Here is a 23,385-nt window from a genome sequence, read left to right as displayed (position 1 = left end):
CCCGAGAAGGGGGACGGGCGGGGCGGGGCCGGTACCCAACTTGGCGACCAGAAGGCGACCCGAGAGCCGAGAAAAGGTTTAATAAGACTTCACCGGGCCAGTCAGTGAGAAGCCTCCTTCTTCGCCTTCCCTTTCTTTTCCTTCTTCTTTTTCACCTTGGGCTTCTTGACCTTGGCCTGCGTGCTTTTGTGTCCTTGCGAGGCGGCCGCGTGAGGCTGTGGGGCCGAGAGTGGAGGGGATGGAAGGGGAGAGCCAGGGTTAGGACGGTGAGACGACTGTCCGGGACTCTCCCCTCACTTGGGGCGTCTGCTCGCGGGGAGCCTCTTACCTTTCCTTCCATGTCCGAGTCGCTGGAGCTGCCGCTGCTGCTACTGGAGTCCGAGGAGCTGCGGTGACCGTGGCCCTGCCAGTTGGGAGGCGAGGCAGTGAGGCCGGGACCCCTGACCCCGCCGCTGTCCCCTTCATCCTGGGAGGGATGTGCCTGGTCCTAAGGTGACTTACCCTTGGTTTATCAGCCGCCCCTGTCTCTGACGCGCCCTGAACTTTGTGGGGGCCGTGTTTATGGTCTCCCCCCTGGTTCGTCCCCTGGGGCTTCTTGGAGTCTAGGGCTGTGGAGAGAAGTTGGGTGGGTGGGTGGGTGGGTGCAGGTGCTGCGCATGCGCCCTTGGAGGAGGTTGCTGGATTTTAGCCTGGCCCCCTGCGTCTCAAATGCCCCACTTCCCAGCTCACCTGCGGCCAAGTCGAACTCCATGGTGGTGAGAGGAGGTCTGTGGAGAGGGCTTCGAGTGCCCGGAGGGCAGGGGGAAGGACGAGGGGAGAAGCAGCGGGAACTGCCTGCCCAGGGACTTCTGAGGAGCCCCACCCAACCTGGGTCAGAGTCCTTAGCCTTGACTCATAGCTCCTCCCCAGCACCACCCAGCTTTTTTTCTGTGGGAAATGGGGTGGGTGGACAGGTGATTGCTAAATTTCCACCTGGTGAGCCTTGGCAAGTGAGGGGGTGGTGCTGCGTGGGCAGCTGTAGATATCTGGGGAGAGGGCTGGAGCTGTCATCTGCTTTCCCCAAAGGGTCAGATGCCTGCTTTTGAAGAAATAAGAGGGCGCCTCCCAGGGCCCTCTGTACCATTGTAACGCTAACACTCTGTACTTAACTGCAGGCCAGGCACTGTTCCAAGGGCCTCACGCACAGTAGCTCCTTTTTTTTTTTTTTTAAGATTTTATTTTATTTATTTATTTGACAGAGATCACAAGTAGGCAGTCAGGCAGAGAGGTGGGGGTTGGGGGGAAGCAGGCTCCTGCTGAGCAGAAAACCAGATTCGGGGCTTGATCCCAGGACCCTGAGATCATGACCTGAGTGAGCCAAAGGCAGAGGCTTAACCCACTGAGCTGCCCAGGCGCCCCACATTAGCTCGCTTTAACCACCCTGGATGGCTGCGTGAGAAGCTATGCCGGAAGAGGTTAAGTGCGGGAACTTGGAAACAACCTGAATTTGAAGACCCACTGTATCACTCAGTAGTGGGATGAGCTCAGGAAAGTCATTTTGCCCATCTATGCCTCAGTTTCTTTGCGTACATGGCAGCCTCCTTATGGGGTTGTTGTCATGGATTCGTTTCTAGAACTGTGCTCGGCACAGACTAAGTGCTTTTAAGATAATGTTTAGGCTTTTTTAAATTAAAAGGCATGTATTAGTTACTATCCCTATTTTACCCATGAGACCACTGAGGGACCAAACAAGGTGACAAGGGGCCAATGTAGTATGAATGGCTAGAGCTGGGATTCACACCAAGACAGTGTGGCTCAAGTCCAAGGCTCTGGCCCCTGTGGCTCTCCCTGGAAGGCTCCCCAAGCTGGGCTGTGCCAGTCAGGCTGCTGGGAGGTGGTGGGGAGGGGAGGCCCGAGCCATCCCCTCCCCTTGCTGTGAGGCCAGCTCTGCCACCAGCAGCTGGGCCTCCACCCTGGCAGGGCCCAGGCAGGAGTGACGGCTGGGGCCTGGGGATGATGAGAACCCGTGCACTCAGGTCTCTGCTCCAAAGTGCATTCCTCAGAGAGGTCTGCCCTGACTGCTGGCTCCACACGGCCTGTCACTTCGACCTCTTTCCCCTGCTTCATGACCAGCTTAGCCCGTAAAGGCAATTAAAAGTTATCTTTATCGTCAATTCCTTCAGCATGTATTTGCTGAATACCTACTATGTGCCTGGCATAGCTGAGGGTGCTGAGGATACAGAGGTTAACAAAACTAGCAGAAGCCCAGCCACCCGGAACTTGACATTCCAGTGGGGTAAACAAGGTGTAAAATGTACAAAATCTTAGAAAACAACTGGAAATGAAGATTTCTATGAACTGGTAAGTGGATGTACAAAATGTGAATACATAACAGGACTCTGCTCCACCATACAAAGGAATGCACTGACATGTACTGCCTCATGCATGAACCTCAGAAACGTTCTGCCCGGGTGCAAGCAGCCAGGCCCAAAGGACCACATACTGTTGGCCATTGCTCACATCGAGTGTCCAGAGAAGGGTTACTGAGGCAGCAGGTCAGGGGTTGCTGGGAGCTGCACAGGAAATGGGGATTAACTCTTGAGCATGAGAGAGCTAATTGTGGGGGATGAAAACACGTTTGAAAACTGATTTATGGTAGTAATTCCACCACTTGGTAAAAATGATTAAAAACTGGGGCACGTGGGTGGCGCAGTCAGTTAAGTGTCCCGCTCTTGACTTAGGCTCAGGTCGTGATCTGTGTGTGGTGGGATCAAGCCCCATGTTGGGCTCCACGCTCAGCAAGGAGTCTGCACAAGATTCTCTCTCTTCCTCTCCCTTTGCCCCTCCCCCCAACTTCTCTCTCTAAAAATAAGTAAATCTTGAAAAAAAAAATTAGAAACCCCTGAAGTGTACATTTAAAATGGGTGAGTTTTATGTAACTTACACTTGAGGCATAAGTAATATGTGCTAAGAAGAGAAATACAGCAAGAAAGGGGACTAGGGGATAACTACATGGTATGTGGGAGAGAGATTGGATTTTAGGTAAGAGTTACCAAGGAAAGCTTCACTCAAGTCTTTTTTGAATAAAGATCTGAAGATGAGGGGTGCCTGGGTGCCTCAGTCGGCTGGACATCTGCCTTCAGCTCTGGTTGTATGATCCCAGGACCCCGGGATCCAGCCCATCAGGCTCCCTGCTCAGTGGGGGGTCTGCTTCTTCTCTCTGCTGCTCTCCCCTCTTGTGCTCTCTCTCAAACAATCTTTTAAAAAGATTCTCTTAAAAAAAAAAAAATCTGAAGATGAGGAGATAAACCATGCAAACACATGGAGGAAGTGTTCTAGGCAGCGGGAATAGCAAGTGCAAAGGTCCTGAGACAGGAATGTACCTGAGTGATGAACTGCAAGGACTTCCCAATGGCAGTGAGAATGGAGGGAAAGACACAGGAGAGGAGGAAGGATGGTAGGGGTAGAGAGTTGGGGGACTAGTACATCAAAGGCCTTTGATCTTTACTCCTCTGAATAAGAAGTGGTGGTAAACAATGATTACGGCTTTATGCATAACTGGATGCAGTATATGAGAAGTGTTTTCCCAAGCAAAACAAATTCCATGAGGGTTAGGGACCTTTTCCGCTTTGCTCAGCACCCAGAACAGTGTGACTCAGAATTTGGTGCTATCATTTTGTGAACTGGTGAGGTTACATGATGCCAGGCCCTCTGCTAATGTAACGGCAAGGTAGAGCAAGCACAGAGTGCCTAGGAGTTTGTGTTACGGAGGTCAGTCTGCTCAAGGTGAACCCTCGCTCTACGCCTTACTGCCCTATGCTAAGTAAGTCAACTAGTGTGCACCACAGTTTTGTCCTCTGTAAAACGGCAGACTTACTTCATGAAGTATGGTTGTTTCTGGAGCCTGCCCAGCACAAGGGAAATAGATGCTCAGCAAATATGAGTTTTTATTACTCACAAACACAATCTCATATGCTTATCTGTGAACCTGGCAGCAGGATCCCATGTTCTATATGAGCAGTTGAGCCTCAAAAAAAAAAAAATGGTCTCGTGTCCAAGGACACTGACCTAGTAGACTGCAGATTGGTAGTGGGAGACCTTCCAGACCTAAGACAAAGTAGCTCCTTACCACTTGGCTCAGACTGTGGGGGAGGGTGAATGGGCCCAGGGAAGGGCATGGCCTGATCCTCCACATTCCCCTCCCCCCCTCACTCCTGCATCACAGTTAGGATGTGGCCACTCTTACAGAGACCAGAAAGAGCCTTAACAAGATAGCTGTACTTTTCTCTTCCATAAAATCATCCAGGGACCCAGACTAACTCTAGTTGTTCTGCATCCTTCCCGGGTGTGGCCAGAACAGAGAGGGACACTGGCCACCACCATCAGATTCGTGGGAAGGGAAAGGGCAAGTGGAGGGCACACCAGTCCCTTTCAAGGGCTGCACCCAGAAGCAGCACCTGTCCCTCTGGCCCCATCAGACACAAGGTCACATCTAGCAGCAGGGGAGGCTCAGAGAATACAGCTCCAAGCTGGGCAGCCACATATCTCACAAAAATCTGGGGACTTCTTTACTGAAAGGAGGAAAGGGAAAATGGTCACAGGAGCCTGGTGGTCATGACTCCCTCTGGGCGGCAGTGAAAATACCCTCATTTCCTGGCTCTAACCCAGAAGACTTACAGATGGAAGCCAGATTAAAGCTGGGAAGGTGAACCCAAATGCTCGATGAAAAACAGGGCTGAGGGCCTAACACGAGCACGCCCAGCCTTCTGCTCTTCTCTTCGGAAAATAGCCCCTACCATTCACTACTCACCTAGAACGCTAAAGGGCACAGGGACAGTAGCTTACGGCCCTCCCCAGGCCCGGCCTGCCCCCGACCTCTAATGGCTCTGCCCTCCTCTGCTTGTTTCCCCCTTATTTCTGCCCAACAGGACTCAGTGCTAAGGGTATAAGCAATGCCTTCTCCCCTGTAGGAAAAAGGAACTTGTGTTCCCAACTTGCCTGCAATGCTGCCATTCCCTAGATCAGCTCCCACTTTCTCTAGCGTTTCACCAGCAGACCCTCTCTGGAGGCTCATCCCAGCCCTGAAGTTTGTACTTAAATCACTGCAATTTAGGAAGAGACTGCCGGATGCCAACTTCAGTGGCTAGGGAAGCCAAGGTGGGGTAGGACCAAGGAGTGGGCCGCTGGGACACAGTCCTCCACGGATGTGCTGCACTCAGTCAACTGCCACGGCTCCCTGGAAAAGCAACTTGCGCAAGGCCTGCTTTCCTCTCTTTCCTGAAGTTTACGTGAACGGAGTGCCCTGGTCCTATAAACATCATAATCCTGGGACTGGGATGTTTTCTTTGAACTTAACCACATCCCAGGAGATGGAGACTTTTAAGCACACAGTATACAGGGACTCAGTTTCCTTTCCCACAAGACCAAAGTGCTGCCCTGGCCCTGGACATTCTGGAACACTAACGATCACATCTTAATGGACCACCCTTTGGGACTGGCCAAGGGGTGGACAGCCTGGCCGGGGAAAGCCGAGCTTGGCCACCACCCAGCTGACTGTTGTGTCTGGGATTTGCTTTCACTCTATTTGCAAGCTAACAAGTTAGCCCGTAACTGTTTTCAAAATGCTGGCAGAAGCTGGAGCTTCCTGGATCAGAGACAAAAAGCCTTATTACTTGCAGCAAGCAGCCTGAACATCAGCGTGTGTTGGTTTCCTTGGCCCCATGGGGGACAGTGGGTGGTACCCCAGGAGCAGGACGTGAGCTGGGGGAACCTGCTACTTGACAGTAAGCGCCCAGCAAGCCTGCTCCTTGTCCTAGAGGGAGCTGTTCCCTCATCCCTCAAGGTGCTCACTGCAGACCCGACCCTGAGAAATGGACCAGGTAAACAGCTGTCAGGGTCACACACTCCTGGCCTGCCCAGGAGGCCTTGTAGCAGCGTGAGACAGACGCCCTGGAGGCCTGTCTCTACCAACAATCCATCCTTCCTGCCTCCTGGTAAATTTTCATGAGTATGCCACTCTGATTAATCTAACAGCCCGAGAGCAAATTTATTCAATTTCTCTCACACATTTATTTAAAGTGACCTACGAAAAGGACTGCAAGCAGCAGCGAGTCCTGCAGATAGGCCAACCTTCCGTCCATGATCCTGGAGGTTTCCAGCCTTGAAGGAGAGGGCATACTTCAGCCAGCCAGGATGTAGTCGGAGACCAGTCTATCCCCCATTAGGACCCACGCAAGGGACTTCCGACCGACGTGCAGCTCTTTTTTTTTTTTTTTTTAAGATTTTTTTTTATTTATTTGACAGAGATCACAAGTAGGCAGAGAGGCAGGCAGAGAGAGAGAAGGAAACAGGCTTCCTGCTGAGCAGAGAGCCCCATGTGGGGCTCGATCCCAGGACCCTGGGATCATGATCTGAGCCGAAGGCAGAGGCTTTAACCCACTGAGTCACCCAGGCGCCCCCGACATGCAGCTCTTTGATGTCCTTACCAATAATTACAAGGCCCCATAGCAACCCTCCTGCCCAACGGGGAGACATCGTGGCTCATTCTTTCCCACGTGCGAACACAGAATCCTGGAGCACAGTGCGCTCCAGGGGAGGATCTGTTAAGCCGGACTTGTACCCTCACCACAGGACACTGGCAAGAGGCCGGGGCTGCTTGGGCCTCCCAAGTGTGATTCTGTCATCAGCCAGACTGGAGCAAGGTCATGCAGGTCCCGGTGTCTGTCCTTATCTAGGGTGGGGCCCACACTCAGGGGCTGCCACTGAGGGCACCAGGCACTGCACGATCATCTGGGCCTAGCCATGTCACTGGGCCACGCTGCCCGGCACAGGGCTCAGGGGACCAGGTGCCTAGCAGGTGGTGGTGCTGGATCTAGAGGACAGGCACTGGATGCACCGCCTACCATCCTGGATCTGAGGGATTCCCTCCCCCGAGGGCTTTCCATCCCAGTAGGTAGGGCTGCCCCTCTCCTATCACCAACTCACCCCCAGACCTTTTGTTTGGAAGGTTCCTGTGTGAACGCAGCTGGTGTGTTTACACAGTTCCACACACCGTGTGGACCACTGCAGGGAGACTCGGCGCGCAGGGCACTGAACGACCAAGTGGTCAGTCACTGCCTTTGCGATTAGGACCAGGCAGTCCCAGAAGAATCCAGGCAGACTCTTCAAAATTCACTTCAGTTCTTGAGGGCCCCCTCTGGTCGGCCAGCCACCCAGAAGGTGCACCGATCAGGTGGGCCTGGGTTTGACGTTGGAGGGGAGAAAAATGCATCTTACACGCAAATGAGGAAAGAATCCCAAATTTTCAAAATAGTTTCTGTAGCTCCCAATCCCTCTGACCTGATCTTTACCTAGGAGATGGCCTAGAAATAACCCCTTTCTAGGGGCAGCCACAGTCGGTGAACAAACTCCTCACTCAAGTGTATGGAGCAGGAGGGAACGGTGACAGGTCTTTGCTGAGTGACTTTTTAAAAATCCATTCCACTGCCTGGTGATACCAATAGCCTAGGGATGGCAAGGACTGTCAAATGGCCACTGAACACCTTGGCTACTGGCCCACTGTTAGGCAGTCTTTCCAACAAGTGTACCACTGTTAGCCTGTAAATGGTCCAGAAAGTCCAGATAGTCCTGGTTTCATTTCAAGGGCCACAGTGGCGTGGCTCGAGTCGGCTGCCCAGGCTGGAGAGCAGCCCCATGGCCTGAGAAAGACACGGTGGTTGAGACACCACTGGCCAGCCAAGCAGGGGCCACAGGTCCAGCGTAGTCCATCAGCCAGGAGCAAGGGGACCATGGGGCCTCCCATTCCGTGAGACAAACGGGACACGTGTTGGCAGAAGTGAGTCAGCATGACGACTTCTTCATGGGAAACGTGAAAGGACACTGTATGAAAAACCTTAAAGTTCAACGGTCTGGGTGGTCTTGATCTTCCTACAACACAAAGCGATTTCCAACAGTTTCTTTTAAAATCTAAACACAGGGGTGCCTGGCTAGCTCAGTCCAGAGGTGCACATGACTCTGATTTTGGGGCTGTGAGTTCGAGACCACATTGGGTGTAGAGATAATTTAATAAAATCTTTAAAAATAAATGAATAGGGGACACCTATGTGGCTCAGTCGGTTAAGCATTTGCTTTCGGCTCAGGTCATGGTCCCGGGGTCCTGGGATCGAGCCCCGCATCAGGCTCCCTGCTCAGTGGGGAATCTGCTTCTCCTACTCCCTCTGCCCCCTGCCTTGTACTCTCTCTTGCTCTGCTCTAATACACAAAATCTTTAAAAACTAAGTAAATAAAAATAAAATCCACGACTACGGGAGAGACAAGTCTTGCTAGAATAGGTGGAGAAAGGCCCCCTGCTCAGCCAGAGCCATCACTGGGCTTGAAGTCCCCCGTAGGGAGCTTGAGGGTGGCAGCATGGGTAGAGAGGAGAGCTGCCAGCTACCGAGGAGGAATAAAGAGACAGGCAGGAAGGCAGAGGCGGACACCAGCTCTCTGAAGGAGGCTTGCTGAGCACTTCCCTTGGGCCACCCAGCGCCTATGATCTCACGTAACCCTCACACCCACCCAGAGTACAGGTGAGGAAACTGGGGGTTCCAAGGAGTTGAGTGACCTGCTCCCTGCTGCACACCTGGAACGGTGGGTGGAGAGTCTCTTCCCAGTACCGCCTCCTCCCGGGACCACAGGCTCTAACAGAGCTGGGTCCTCATCTATCTGGGATACAGCAGGCAGGTTTCATCTGCTCACCATCCTCTGAGGCTAGATGGCCAGGCTGCCTAGAAAGCTTGGCAGGGAGAGGGCCAGAATCCCCGCGTAACGTCTCCACAAATAAGGAAGGCTACAAAGGAGGACGTAAGGTATTTGCCTAACTTGCCTCTGGAACAGAGGTCTAAGCCCTATGGGGTACAAGTCTCTCTGCCAGTGCACAGAACGGGAGCTTTCTGGCCCGAGGGGATTTCTAGAAGAGTGAAGGGAAGGAGGTCCTGCTCAGCTTCCTGAGTCACCTGTGCAAGTGGAAGCCCCAGGCCACCTGCCTGACCCCATGGGTTCCCCCAACACTGCTCCACGTTTGGGACTGTGTGTGTGGACAATGGGGAGAAGAAAGGAAGAGCCTCCAGAGTTTAGAAACGGAGGGAACGCCCACAGGCCGGCAGCAGAATGGGGCCAAGCCTGGAGGCCGAATTCAGCCAGGTGGTGGTACCCTGTCCCCATTTCACCGCAGAAGCACATGGGAGACCCGAGAAAGATTGCAGAGCCACGGGGAGAGATGACAATCATGGATGCCAAAATGATTTTGGTCAAAGCCACTCCAGTCTCAGGAAGGTCGAGTTTTCCCCTGGCCAGGACACACCCTCAGTCCGGTCCTCCTGTGCCCTCACAGGCAGTGTCTCAAGGTGTGGGTTAGTCTATAGTGGGTCATTATTTAAAAAACAACAAAACAAAACAAAGAAAAAACAAAAACCAACTGAGTGGGGTATGGCTAGAATTTTTCAAAAGTAACAGAAGGAAATGCCAGAGATTATCGCAGGTGGTAAAGTTAAGTATTGTTTGGTGAAACTTTATGGGCACTCAGTGGCGATGCAAGATGTATTTCATTCAAAAAGATTTGAGAGATGAGATTTTTTTTAAGGGGTCCATTTCTAGAATGGGACATCTCACATAGCGCTCTGTTAATTCTGGTAGAGTTTAAATCAGCAATCCTACAAAGAAAGAAAGCACTTGCTGAAATTTATTTTAAAAGGGAAGACCCTTTTTATTAAACTTGTACATTTTCTTCTCTTCCTTTCAGAATCCTAATTTAAAAAAAAACTTTTGTTTCTGTTTACAAAAACAAAACAAACCAAAAACACATACATCGAACAAACAAAGGAAACTATGAAGACATTACTTTTGCGGTGGGAAAGGACACTACAGGATTCCATGTAAGCCCAGAAAACTAAGACCTGGAGCAGAGAACTAAAGTGAAGAGCAGCCGACTCCGGCCTGGGGCCAGACCACGTGCAGTCTGAGGCAGAGCCCTCCTCCGAGAAGGTTCTCAAAGCAGACCCAGCCAGGAGAGCAGAAGCCCCCTCACCTTCTGGAGTAACAAACAGACCCGAAGCCCTAATGATCATACAAGTACAAACCAATCACTCTATTTTAAAAAGCACACACACACACACTACACTTGTCTCCCCTCCCTCCCCAGGTTCTCGCCATCAGCAGGGAGGCCCGAGGAAGGGCGGCCTCTGGCTGGCAGGGCCTTCACAGGACGTAGGTGTTCTTCACCAGGTGCTCCTTGTCATCCCCAGTGCTCCAGACGGTGCGGAGGGTGCGCTCCTGGTTCCTCCGGGCCACCCGGATCAGGCAGACCACAGAGGCGCCCAGCAAGACGATCAGGACCATCACGAAGAGCCCCACCAGGACCACCACTGGGGAGCAGAGAAAGGCTTCAGAACCGGAAGGGCGAGGAGAAGCACAGCCAGCGCACGGCCGCACGGGGCGCACGCAGGACTCGTGCACACGGGCTCAGGGCAAGGACCAGCAGCCCTTGTGCCAGACCTCCCTGGACCCCACCCCCGGAGGGTCTGGAGGAAGGACACCACCCACCTGAGGAGTCCTCAAGGAGTCTACAGTCCTGAGGAGGAGGTTACTGAGAAAAGGTGGTGCCGTGCTATGTGCACCCAGTGGCTGTGTGTGTTCTTTCTGAACAAAAAAAAAAAAATCCCACTTCCACTTTGTACTTCCACCTCTCGGGGGCAAATCGTGCAGGAATCCAAAGCCTCCAAATGGGTACCAGGATGTAAAAAGCACACACCTCTGGCTCGTGTGTAAACATAAAACACTGAGGTTTTGTGTTCACACAGCACAGCCTGTGTAGGCATCAGCTAAGATGCCTTCCTTCAGGTGAGGCTGCAGCTAAGAATGTGGCCTGCTGTGCCAGCGCCCCGGCTCCCTCTCCCACATGAACCCGTGTGGCTACAGAATGGACAGGGGCCATTCCTTCTCCACCCGCAACCCTCCATGGCTGGGCTGCTTTCTGCCCCATGCCTGGTAACCCAGATTCCAGCTTCGCTCGTCTAGAACAGAGCAGACGTGCAGGCCAGGTCTGGGCTCCTGAACAGGAAAACAGGTGGAAAGAGGCCAAACCAGTGTGGCCAGTCCTTGTGCAAACACCATCACCCATGACTCAGGCAAATCAGAAACAAAAGCGAGAGGCGGCCCGGGGTCTTGTCAGACCAGCCTGCTTGGGGACAACAGCATTGGCCCTGCCTCGCTCGGCCCACACACAGTAAGGGCTCTCCAACTTCCTGTCACCCATGAGTAACTCAGCACACCCCTCAGCAGCTAAGTTCCCTCCAAACCTAGAGAGAGCCTGAGGCCTGTGTGCAGCAGAAGGCATAAGCCCAACAGTAGGACTTGTCCTCCAGTCACCCCGGGGGGCTGCCCGGGTGGCTGCGGGTGGAGACTGCCTTCCTCCAGCTCCTCCCCCCAACATTTATTATAACGTGTGGTGGGACAAACATCCACCATATGTCTCAAGCTGCCTGACCGTTCTCATGCAAAAAACAGGACTTTCAACCCAAAAGGGGTTTAAAGTGAAGGATTATGTGTCAGAGACAACAGGAGCCTGCAAAAACACAGCTGAGCTTAGTCAGGGCAGGCAGGTGGAGGAGGGCCGGAGGCCTCTTACCTTTAGAGCCACGGGGGAGGAAAGGGTACAACTGCTTGCCTGGAAAAGAACACATAACGCCAAGGTCAGCTCACGGTCCTCCTGCCCCCCAGAGCTGCCACCAACCAGGGGTTCACAGGAGGCTCTTTCTGAGGGATTTCTTCCAGCTCTTTTGAGGTTCTGAGGCTTTACTATCCTGGTGGGGACCTAGGACACGCCTGTACAACAGCTGGGCCCAAAGCCCACCTCTTCCCCACAAGGGAGCCAGAGAATGGTAGCGTCCAAATGGCAGCACTGCTGAGGTCTTCTTTTAGGGACAGGGAAATGGACCCATGTCCCCTCAAGGGGCCTCGTCCACACACCACTGTCTCTTGCGTTTAGGAATCAGGCAGGCTCACCAAGGCAGTGGTGCATGCACTCCTCCTCAGAGAGGTAGCTGTTTTTATTGCCCCGGCACCCTCCGTAGATGAAGCTGCCACAGGAGTTCTTCTCTGCATCAAAGTACCAGCGTGGGAAAGACGCGCGGCAAGGCCCAGTGACTGCTTTGGCAGTGCAGTATTCTGGAACGACACAACCCAAAGCGTACGAGTTAGCAGGGCTCAGATCTGAAGCGGAGCTGGAATGTTCCCGAACAGTCACACTGCTACCAGCCAACAGAGAAACAGCTCTCTACCAAAGGAACCTATAAATTACAGACAGGGCCAGTCCAGCCCACTTGACAGTCCTCCATGTTTCTGGGGAATCTTTCTCTTTACGGCCAGACATCTGTAAGGATCCATCAGAAAGGAGATCACTCTACGTCAGGCACCATTCTAGGCACTGCACGTGTATTAACTTGGTCCCTAAGAGATCTGTTGTGAGCAGCTCATTTCATACTTGGGAGGCAGATGCAGGCCCCTGCCCGCCGCCACACAGCTGGGGAGAGGCAGAGCCAGCCCACCAGACTGCCTCTCCGAAGTCAAGCTTCGCCACCCACATGTGTGCCACAGCCACTTCCAGCAGCCCTGGGGCATGCTTGTGATTTCTAGCTTGTGAGTTCTATTGCCTGGGAGATGTCAGGAAAATCTGCTCTATACCTTCCTTAATGGAAATACTCAAGTGTGTCTCAATTCCCAACTAAGAAAAAAACCATGTTTTTCCCATACGCAAGTATTTTTAAAAAGTTTTACCTTCGTAGTCGAAAATGTCACTGGAGAGGTCATCAGAATCCTGCCTTCTGGAAACTAAAACAGAAACATCCAAGTCAGGGAGGCTGGGATGGACACAGCACACATAGACTGGCTCGGGTGGGGACTAGAAGGGCCCACTGAGGAAGCACGGACACTGGCACCTAGAAGTGGAGTCCCCTCCTTGGGTAGGTCTGTCGCCTCCCAGGCCTCACAGGCTCTATCATACACACTGCAATGAATGCTGGATGGGGAGGCCTGCCTGTCACCTCAGGGGTTACTAGGGAAACTCATCCCAGCCACAATTTCTGGGGTGATGAGGAAGACGGTCTTGTTCACTCTCTGACATAGTGAGGAGTGCCCTCCTGGAGATATTTTCTTCTACAACAGGATGGAAACTAGAGAGACCATGCCAATGCCTGAGGTTCTAGATGACCCTGGAGGCCAGCTTGGGAATAAAGAGTGAACCCAGGCAAGCAATGGTCAGGAGAGTCAAAGGATTCCTGGCCTAGGACAACTCAAGAGTGACTCGAACAAGCCAGCAAACCACTGACCTAATAAATGCTCACTCTCACATGAGCACTGGTGCCAGAACCAGAGGACCAAAGTCAAGGCTGCAATCAGTGCAGAGCCACCGGCCAACGTGGGGAGGGGGGTGCTGCCCTCAAATGAGACAGGGGCAGATTCCCTCCCTCCACAGCAGGTCTTGCCCAGCAGAGCCCACTGCCTGGGAACTGGCCTTCAAGAAAGCTGGGCTGGACTTGCCAGTGCATCTGGACCACTCACCCCAGGTTCCTGATGCATGCAGAGTCCTTTAAGCATAAAGGAGGAATGGGGCAGCTGCTGTCAGCACTACAAAGCAAGCTAACACAAAGCTCGAGATCAAGGACTGCTCTGGGAATGGAAGCGGGGGTGGCAGAAGACAGAGGACTCGGTATGGGGAGGGGGACGGCAAGGACAACCAAGAACAAAGGAGACAGATGAGGCAAGGAGAGGCAGGGAGGGGCAGTGAAGACAACACAGCAGGCAGAGGCCAGGGGACTCGAGGCCAGGCCAGCCCAGAGAGACGGAAGGGTTCTGAGCCGCAGGCAGCAACAGCCACAATCCCTTGTCCCCCAGGAGGAAGCAGAGCAAGCCGGAAGCCCCACAGTGACCCTCGGCCCCCTTATCCGCTGGGCAGTGTGAACTCCCTAGTGAGAGGACACCAGCCAGGAGCTAGAAGCTGCTGCCTAGGCAGAGCCCCAGACAGGGAGGTGGAAGCCCTCACACGACTCCCAAATTACAGATGTCCTTCCGTGGTCCAGATGGCCCTCATTCTATCCTAGACTGCTTTAAGAACCTACCACTTGGGACAGAGGAATCCGCTCCATTCCTTCTGGTGGCCAGCTCATCAATGGTGTTCTCTGCGAGGGGACAAACACAATGAGAAAGTGCACGTCAAGAATGCACCGTAACACAGAACAGGCAGAGTCCCCTGAGCCGCCATGGTCCCAAGTGCCTCTCACCGAGACTCCCGTTTCTCCTTTATGTGGGCCCTTTGATGTACATGCTGGACCACAAGCCTGCAAGAACTTGGAAATAAGGAACCAAGACGGCCCCTGTGGGCTCAACTTTAAGATCCCTCACTGGTAATCAGAGCAAAGATGTATGAAATGACTTTAAAAATACAGAATGGGGAGCGCCGGGGGTGGCTTGGTGGGTTGAGCCTCTGCCTTTGGCTCAGGTCATGATCTCAGGGTCCTGGGATCAAGCCCCGCATCGGGCTCTCTGCTCAGCAGGGAGCCTGCTTCCTCCTCTCTCTCTGCCTGCCTCTCTGCCTACTTGTGATCTCTGTCAAAAAAAATAAAAATAAAAATAAAAAGACAGAATGGCTTCCAGGGCCAAATAATCTGCTTAACTGTATTAACTCACCCAATGAATTAAGAAAGTGAGGTATGCAGTAGTCTGAACATACTTCATGCCACCAAACTGTGGGAAATAGGAAAATTTTAAGCTACGCGTATTTTCTCTCACATACACATGAAGTGATGGGGTGGGGTGGAGAGGCCAGCCAGCGAAGGAGGTACAAAAAGGGAAGCACTGGCAGGGTCCAGAAGTACAGGACCTGGCTCCCCTGCCTCCCAGAGGTTCCCAGCAGACCCAGGGCAGAGGCACGGGGCCGGCATCACCTGACGCCACTGAATATCCATATCACAAGTCAGCGCCCCTCACTCCGCGCCTCTGCACAGCCAGCAATTTTCTGGGAATCTGGCTGTGCAGCTTGCCTGCACGGACTAAAGGTACAGCCGACTCAGAGACGCGAGTGTCAGGTCCCCTGGGTAGTTCTGGTTCTCATTATAAATTAATAAACTGACATTCTCATGATCATTGGCTTCCCACAGAGGGTGCCTGCTTGGAGAGAATATGCTGGCAAAAAAGACTCCAGCGACTCGTTCCTCCTCCCAAACCCGCAGGCAAGCTTCCATGAGACATGCAGTGGGGCCACACTCGGGAGCCCACACAGGAGCTCTCTGGGCCCCCCGACCACGGACCACCTCTCCAGCAAAACACAACCACCTGTGACCCTTTGTAGCAACATCCTGTTGGAATGCCCACTGTTCACTGCCTATGTTCTTAAAATTTCAACCATTTTCCTGAAAAGTAAGGAGAAACTAAAACAGGCAGGCATGTTTGCTACAGATAACTCTTAATGGAGAAGGAAGAGAAAAGGTAGCAAAAAATATTTCCCTTTAATTCCTGCTCCCATACCAGACCACAGCGGACAACAAAAAAAAATCCAATAAATAGTATTTTCCTCAGTCACCATCTGTTAAGGTTGCCCCCCAAAAGGTGAGGGACTTGGCTGTATGATCCCAAAGCAATACCCGGCCTCTCAGTTTTCTAAATACTTATTGAATGTCTGCTGGGCAGTGCAACACAAAGATCAACAAAACATTCCTCAAGGTGCTCCGTCACTCTGGGCTTGCGTGCTCGAGCACGGTTTTGAACCTCAGGCCACAGCCAAGGCCACTGATGTTTACCCCCCTTCACGTACAACTTTAATAAGCATATCGGCTTTCTGAACCCAGAACTCAAAGCCAAGGGAGATTAGAGCCAGTGTGTGAGGAGACATAAAACCCAACAAGGATGCAGGGCTCATCTCTGGAGCAGGGATCCCAGGACCCCAGGATCATGACTCCAGCCGAAAGTAGACACTTAACCGACTGAGCCACCCAGGCACCCCAAGTATGTTCCAGTTTTAATTTGACTCATACCTTGGCTGGCTGGGTAAGCTCAAGTCATCTGTCCCAGAAGTAAAAATAACCCAAATGCCCAGGGAGTGGGTGGGCAGCCTGTGAGTGGCCTAGAGGACTCGCCTCTGCTAGGTCTGACTTACGCTCAGCAGGGGGAGAAAGGAAGTCAAGGCAGCCATGTCCCCTCCCCCCAGCTCCAGCCTGTGGTCTACTCTCCTTTCTGGGAAGAAGAGCGAGAAGACCGCTATGAAACCACCGTGTGGGCGACCTTCAAACTGTGCCTGTTTCTTCTGCTTTTTAAAAACATACCCCAAGTTCAGCCACGAAGAAAGGGCAAAAGGCATCACATCCCAGTTAATAAATTATCTCCAGGCTACACCATTTTCCCAGGGAATAATGTCTTACCTGTGACACCAGCACATTTCTCAAGACAGTCCTCTTTGGTCATATAATTATTTTTATTCCCGTCACAGCCACCATACACAAACCGCTGGCAGGACCCATCAGTGACATTGTACCACCATCTAGGGAAGGAGGCCCGGCATCTTCCCACTTTCTTCGGAACTCGACAGAAGTCTAAAACACAAAGCAGAGACCAGTTGGCTTGGCAGGGCAATCCTGCCAACAGAGAAGATGCACCGACCTACAGGAGGAGGCCTGAACCCCAAAATCCAGCACAGCTTCTCTGCGAGCCCTTTCTTAAGTGCAGCCACCAGGCTTAGTGACTCCTTCCTTGTATAGGCAAGAAACACATCATCTAACAACAAAGATACCAACCCACCCAACTTAACTGTATTTCAGTTCCATGTTCCTTCTGTCCCTGCTCCCGATTATTAAAGACACACAACATCCAGTGTAGAAATAGGCCTTCTAAGGCAAAAAACCCACACCAGACACCAAGGAGGAACTTAGTACTGAAGGATGTGTCTTAAACCTTCCTTATCCACTGTTTGACCAGGTCAGCCACTTCACACTCAAATTTCCACAAGAGCCTCATAAAGACGCTCTTCACTCTAGCCCTCCCGCCTCCCAAGGCAACTGACAGCACGCCTCTGCTCCAGGCTTTTATCTGAACATTCCAAGAGGAGCCCCCAAATCGGACCCTACTCTAGTACAAGGGAAACAAACCAAAAAATGTTATAAAATTCCAGCCAGGTACAGCTGCCTCCAAAAGGCCTAGATAGCTCCTGTCTCTTAAGAAGGTAGAGATAGGGACGCCTGGGTGGCTCAGTTGGTTAAGCGGCTGCCTTCGGCTCAGGTCATGATCCCAGCGTCCTGGGATCGAGTCCCACATCGGGCTCCTTGCTCCGCGGGGAGCCTGCTTCTCCCTCTGCCACTCTGTCTGCCTGTGCTCGCTCTCTCTCTCTCTCTCTCTCTCTCTCTCTGACAAATAAATAAATAAAATCTTAAAAAAAAAAAAAAAAAAGAAGGTAGAGATAGGGGCGCCTGGGTGGCTCAGTGGGTTAAAGCCTCTGCCTTCGGCTCAGGTCATGATTCCAGGGTCCTGGGATCCAGTACCGCATCGCACTCTCTGCTCAGCAGGGAGCCTGCTTCCTCCTCTCTCTCTCTGCCTGCCTCTCTGCCTACTTGTGATCTCTGTCAAATTAAAAAAAAAAAGAAGGTAGAGATAAGCAAGTGCTGGAGGTATATCGTCTGCACCAAAGACAGACTTTCTCCTGGAGGAATCAGGAGGATAGAAAGCAAGCTGAAAAGGGAGTGACCCGACTATGTGACTCACCGTCTGCCCGGTACCACCCTATCTCTTCCTGGGATCATGAGTCCACATCACCTCCCCTACTTCCCTGGCCTCCACCCATCTGTCTTCTGCCACAAGGGCATTCCAATCTGAGCAGGGTGCTTAATAATCAGCTCAAATAAAAGTACCCCAGGGCCCAGCACTTGGGTTATATGCTGCCACTTACTCCTAATTATTTTCATGTTTGTTAGATTTACTTCACTAACCAGGGGACAGCTTTTGAAAGCAGAGGGCAAAATCTTGTTTCTCCTAAAATATAACAATGGGCATGAAACCAAATGTTCCACAAAACATCGATTTATGGGCAAAAAGGGTTGTAGTACTGAGCAAAAACCTCAAGGAAGGGGCGCCTGGGTGGCTCAGTGGGTTACACCTCTGCCTCCAGCTCGGGTCATGATCTCAGGGTTCTGGGATCAAGCCCCACATCGGGCTCCCTGCTCAGCGGGAAGCCTGCTTCCCCCCCCTCTCTGCCTGCCTCTCTGCCTACTTGTGATCTCTGTCTCTCTGTCAAATAAATAAATAAAATCTTAAAAATAAAAAACAAAACTTCAAGGAACTCTCACACACACCAATAAACCACAGGAAACTAGTATAGCAGAAAAAGCATATTCTGAACTTAAGAAACTTTCTGTTAATTTGAAAGCAACCATCCTTTAAATCACCAATTAAAAAGTACCTTATCTGGATACGTCATATGAACAGAATCATTTAATATGTCCAGAAAAGGGAAATCAAGAGAGACAGGAAGTAGATTACTGCCTGCCTAGGGCTGTGGGGTTGGGGGATGGTGTGAACTGCACACGGGCACAGGGATCTTTTGGGGATGATGGAAATGTTCTAAAATTAGGTTCTGGGATGGTTGGACAACTCTGTAAATGTACTAAAAATCACTGGATTGTATGCTCAAAAACTGATTTTATGGTACGTGAATACTTTAATAAAGCAGTTTAAGAAAAAATAGGGGCACCTCCTGTCCATAACACATTAACCAGGATCAGCTGGGTGTGCACCTGGAGCAGATACTTTTGACAACATGCCAAAGGTCACACAACACATCATCAACAAGGTCCAAGGAAAACACTGTAGGAAAAGGGTTCTCTGGTGTAGAATTTGCTCAATCCCGGCTGTCAAATGTCTGAGGCAGCACTGCTGTTAACAGCAAGACAAGACAGAGCAGAGCCACACAGCAACGACATGTGACTCAAAGTGAAAACAACCTAGAGGTGGCGGGAGGACCGGGGGGACGACACACAGTCACAGACCCCGACTGCTACAGAGGTAACAGCCTATCCGACGCCCTGCCAAGCTGAGCGCCTGCAACTCACTCGGACTGCTTGGTGTCCTTGCTTCCTGAGCAGTTTCAGGAAGTCTTTCAGACGAAAAACCCGAGAGAAGCACTGCACACTCTAAATGGGTTAACTGTATCATAGGTGAACTAGATCTCAAAACAAAACCCCGAGAGAATGCCCAACATAGCTCGAAGCAGCTTAGGTGGGACCCACCAGACAACACCACAGCACAGAAAGCCACAGGCTGACCACCAACCTCGTCAAGGGTGGAAATTCGGTAACTTTTCCTAAAGCAAGGGGGCCAGGTACACGCTCTATGCAAGGCTGAGGGTATATGAACAGGAGAAAAAACCTCTCTAGGGCTGGAGAGCATTTAGCTTAGTGAAGTCACACTGCCCAGAATCGGGCCCTCATCTCTGTCACTCAGACACTTAACTCGTGGTGGCCCAGCTGACCAAACGCAGGGACGCGGTCACCGGCTGACAGAGCGCGTAGGAGGATGCTGGGAAAGAACGGTCAAGCAGCTTGGATGTACCCATCAATGAGCAGACCACCTCAGAAGGCAGGTGGAAACGGAGCCGGTCCCTTGGAGTCAGAGTAAGGAGAAGTGTACTGTAAGTTTCTCTCCTCCACTAGGACCTACCAGGAACGCCAGACGCTCCCGGGAAACAACTCAGGACACATGGTCAAGATACCAGTCAAGGTGTGCCTCTGGGACACTTCCTTTCCGGACTGGAACATTCTTCAAGTAGATGTGATGGTCTCTTTACAACAAACCCTGTGGGCCTGGGAGGCCACTATGTCCCAGAAAGCAGTTCTCGTCTGCTCTTAATGATGACACATTGACTTCACACAGTTGAAGTTTCAGAAAACAGCCTTATTTTTAGGTTCCCTGGGTGGGGTAGGAGGAGATGGGGGACACGGGATGGGAGGGACACTTCACTTTTGTCACAGGGCAATTTAGAAATTTCTCTCTTTTTTTTTAAGTAGGCTCCAGCTCAACGTGGGGCCCAACATGGGGCTTGAACTCACAACCCTGAGATCAAGACTGATCAAGAGTCAGATGCTTAACTGACTGAGCAACCCAGGTGCCCCTAGAAATGTCTCTTTATTGAGAGAGAACCTGACTAAAAACACAGTATGCCTGTAAATACAGAACATTGACAGTTGCTGAAGCTAAGTAATGGGCCATGTGGGCTCACAGAACTGTGTGTATATTTGAAAACTTCTATAATAAAAAGAGAAAAAAATCTTACCTGTTTTTCACACAAATTTGATTAGAATATAACTAAGAGCTCCAAGTAGTAAAATAATCAGCTGAAGCTAGGTTCCATAAAGGTGAAATTTAACCAAGTGTCAAGACAAAGTCCTTGGGGTGCTCAGTCTTTAGGTGTCTGCCTTCGGCTCAGGTCATGACCCCAGAGTCCTGGGATGGAGCCCCACACTGGGCTTCCTGCTCTGCGGGAAGCCTGCTTCTCCCTCTCCCACTCCCTGTGCTTGTGTTCCCTCTCTCACAGTGTCTCTCTCTCTCTGTCAAATAAACAAAATCTTAAAAAAAAAAAGTCCTTTCTCCGAGTCTGGAAGCTCCCTGTGAAATGGAGAAAATTCTCATTTTGCCCTATGCTTTTAAGCCTCTATGATAGAAATTTTCACTATTTAGACTTAAGTGAACTCATGAAAAAGCATTTTGGTTTTGTTTGCTTGTTTGTTACAAAGGAGACAGTGTCCTTTCAGATGCACAGGCCACACATTCTTCAATTCACCTCCACCCCAAAGAGCATCAGTGCACTCTCCTTCACTGTTCTCCAAATGGCTTGTACAAAAAGTCAGAAATACTTTGGTATGTAACACGGCTTCCGTGACTTATCATTTTCCTTAAAGGTTTTTGGGTTTTGTTTTTTCTTTTTTTTTTTTTAAAGATTTTATTTATTTATTTGACAGACAGAGATCACAGGTAGGCAGAGAGGCAGCCAGAGAGAGAGGAAGGGAAGCAGGCTCCCCGCTGAGCAGAGAGCCCAATGCGGGGCTCGGGCTCAATCCCAGGACCCTGGGATCATGACCTGAGCCCAAGGCAGAGGCTTTAACCCACTGAGCCACCCAGGCGCCCCTTGTTTTTGTTTTTTCAATTAAAGCACTGTACTTTGGTAAATACAGATTAAAATAAAAATGAACCAAAATGGGGGCGCCTGGCTGGTGAAGTCAGTACAGCGTGTGACTCGATCGCAGGGTTGTGAGATCAAGCCCCAAGTTTGGTGTAGAGATTACTTAGAAATAAAATCTGAAGGGAAAAAAATAAGAAAAAGAACCAACATGCTGAGCATTATTTATGTCTTGAAACCCCTCTGCTACCTTCAGTAAAGCATTACACTAGGCACACTATGTGCACAATTTTTAACAGTCACACTAAAACTGCGGATCATGTAGTAACTCGATCACTTTACAAATGAGGACACCGAGGCTTGGGGTGGTTAAGTCAACCAGAAGCAGAGCTGAATCTGAATTCACACTGGTTCCATTAGAGCTGGGCATTAACATGACATTAACATGACAACCCCTCCCTCAGACAGGCAGTATAGTAACAGGCAGTGGGAAAACATGAAACTGAAGATGCCTAAAAACCAAAACATTCCTCAGGGCCCTTAACGCGATCCGATCGGAGGGCTCAGCAGGCCAGGCCCTTTGCTGGGCCTGTTTATAGCCACTCAATGACAAGGTCTTGGACAGCACCACACCAACTGGCCAAGGCTGAGGGGAACTTGGTAGAATCAATTTTCAGGAAGTTATTCTTTAATAAATAATTCTATTACTATTAAGAGGTAAGACGATATATTGGTCTTACAACAGAACTGGGAAACGATCATGAAAAATGTCTCTAGCCCTATTTCTATGCTCACAAATGCTAGTGCAAAATGAATGTATATCCTGTAAGTTTTCAATGCAGAGGAAAAACGGAGAGAAGCTGAGGAGCACCAGATCTGGAAATACTCGCTTCAGAATATTAGAAATGGAACTTCTGTCTTCAGGAAACCTTAACATTCTCTTGGAAAAGCATCAGAAATGGTTAAAAATCACGCATTATCTGAAATCTGAAGCTAAATTACAAAACTCTGGCAGGCATTTGGAACATTAGCTGTGATAAAACTGCCAAACAGCCTGGTCTTTGTCATGGAGAACAGGCTACTCTGGTTCTCAAGGCACCAGAGCTCTAACCAGGACCACAAGCCAATGGCTCAGACACCTTCACACCACGTGCGCTGGGCTGGAATAACCTGCTGTCATCTGCTGACCGACAACATCGCAGGGATTTCAGGTTCCCAGGCACTACCAATCTAATTTAATTTTACAGGCTTAAGAAGACTGTATCTAGGGGCACCTGGGTGGCTCAGTAAGTTAAAGCCTCTGCCTTCGGCTCAGGTCATGATCCCAGAGTCCTGGGATTGAGCCCGCATCCACCTCTCTGCTCATCGGGGACCCTGCTTCCCCGCCCCCACCCCCTCCCCCCCCCCCCGCCCGCCTCTCTGCCTACTTGTGATCTCTGTCAAGCAAATAAATAAAATCTTAAAAAAAAAAAAAAGACTGTATCTAATCATTCTCCAAAAAGGCACTACTGCAGTGCCTACTCTAGAAAATTAAGTTATTTTATTTTTTTTTTATTTTTTTTTTTTAAAGATTTTTTTTATTCATTTACTAGACAGACAGAGGTCACAAGTAGGCAGAGAGGCAGGCACAGAAAGAGAAGGAAGCAGGGTCCCTGCTGAGCAGAGAGCCCGATGAGGGACTCGATCCCAGGACCCTGAGATCATGACCTGAGCCGAAGGCAGAGGCTCAACCCACTGAGCCACCCAGGTGCCCCGAAAATTAAGTTATTTTAATAAACTACTTCAAATATTCTGAAAAGGGGCACCTGGGTAGCTCAGTGGGTTAAAGCCTCTGCCTTAGGCTCAGGTCATGATCCCAGGGTCCTGGGATCGAGCCCCACATCTGGCTCTCTGCTCAGTGGGGAGCCTGCTTCCTCCTCTCTCTGTCTGCCTCTCTGCCTACTGGTGATCTCTGTCAAATAAATAAATAAAATCTTAAAAAAAAAAAGTTTACAAATATTCTGCAAAGAACAGAAAATACTGTAACACCAGTGTATCTACTTCTCAGCTTTACCAAATTCCACCCCTTGGTATACCCCTTACTTCAATCCTACCTGATCTCTCCCTTGAATCACCAACCATCTCCAACTCATTCTTTTGCTGTTTTTTAGTTCTGTTTTTTAAGATTTTATGTATTTATTTAAGACAAAGAGTGAGAAAGAATACGGCCAGGGCCGGGGAGG

General features: G+C 50.7%; 2 protein-coding genes across 2 annotated transcripts in view; both read right to left on the bottom strand.

Annotated features, from left to right (window-relative positions):
• Positions 1-56: 56 nt before the first annotated feature.
• LOC308358312 (immortalization up-regulated protein) lies at positions 57-854 on the bottom strand. Its single transcript, XM_080828478.1, has 4 exons — positions 730-854; positions 502-608; positions 329-403; positions 57-215 (listed from the first exon to the last, which is right to left on the bottom strand). The coding sequence occupies exons 1-4, from the start codon at positions 749-751 to the stop codon at positions 102-104; spliced, it is 318 nt and encodes a 105-aa protein (XP_080684604.1). The 5' UTR covers positions 752-854; the 3' UTR covers positions 57-101.
• An 8,825-nt stretch (positions 855-9,679) lies between these two features.
• SPINT2 (serine peptidase inhibitor, Kunitz type 2) overlaps positions 9,680-23,385 on the bottom strand; it is a 30,073-nt gene continuing 16,367 nt past the window's right edge. Inside the window, exons 2-7 of the mRNA XM_080828477.1 lie at positions 16,425-16,595; positions 14,130-14,189; positions 12,790-12,843; positions 12,019-12,180; positions 11,642-11,680; positions 9,680-10,379 (exon numbers count right to left, since the gene is read on the bottom strand). Of these exons, the coding sequence (XP_080684603.1) occupies positions 10,213-10,379; positions 11,642-11,680; positions 12,019-12,180; positions 12,790-12,843; positions 14,130-14,189; positions 16,425-16,595 (653 nt within the window). The 3' untranslated portion in view covers positions 9,680-10,212. The remainder of the gene's footprint in view (positions 10,380-11,641; positions 11,681-12,018; positions 12,181-12,789; positions 12,844-14,129; positions 14,190-16,424; positions 16,596-23,385) is intronic.

Source organism: Martes martes, assembly GCF_963455335.1.
Source record: "Martes martes genome assembly, chromosome: 17".
In the NCBI taxonomy this organism is placed as follows: domain Eukaryota; kingdom Metazoa; phylum Chordata; class Mammalia; order Carnivora; family Mustelidae; genus Martes; species Martes martes.
The sequence above is the reverse complement of the archived record's forward strand: the minus strand, read 5'-3'. Positions and strand labels throughout refer to the sequence as shown.

Bases quoted from the DNA above. Each gene is read 5' to 3' on its own strand.
- LOC308358312 (XM_080828478.1), bottom strand. From the start codon at position 751: ATGGAGTTCGACTTGGCCGCAG. The intron at 404-501 runs GTAAGTCACCTT...CCCAACTGGCAG, and splicing joins GGGCGGCTGATAAACCAAGG to GGCCACGGTCACCGCAGCTC. The intron at 216-328 runs GTAAGAGGCTCC...TCGGCCCCACAG, and splicing joins ACTCGGACATGGAAGGAAAG to CCTCACGCGGCCGCCTCGCA.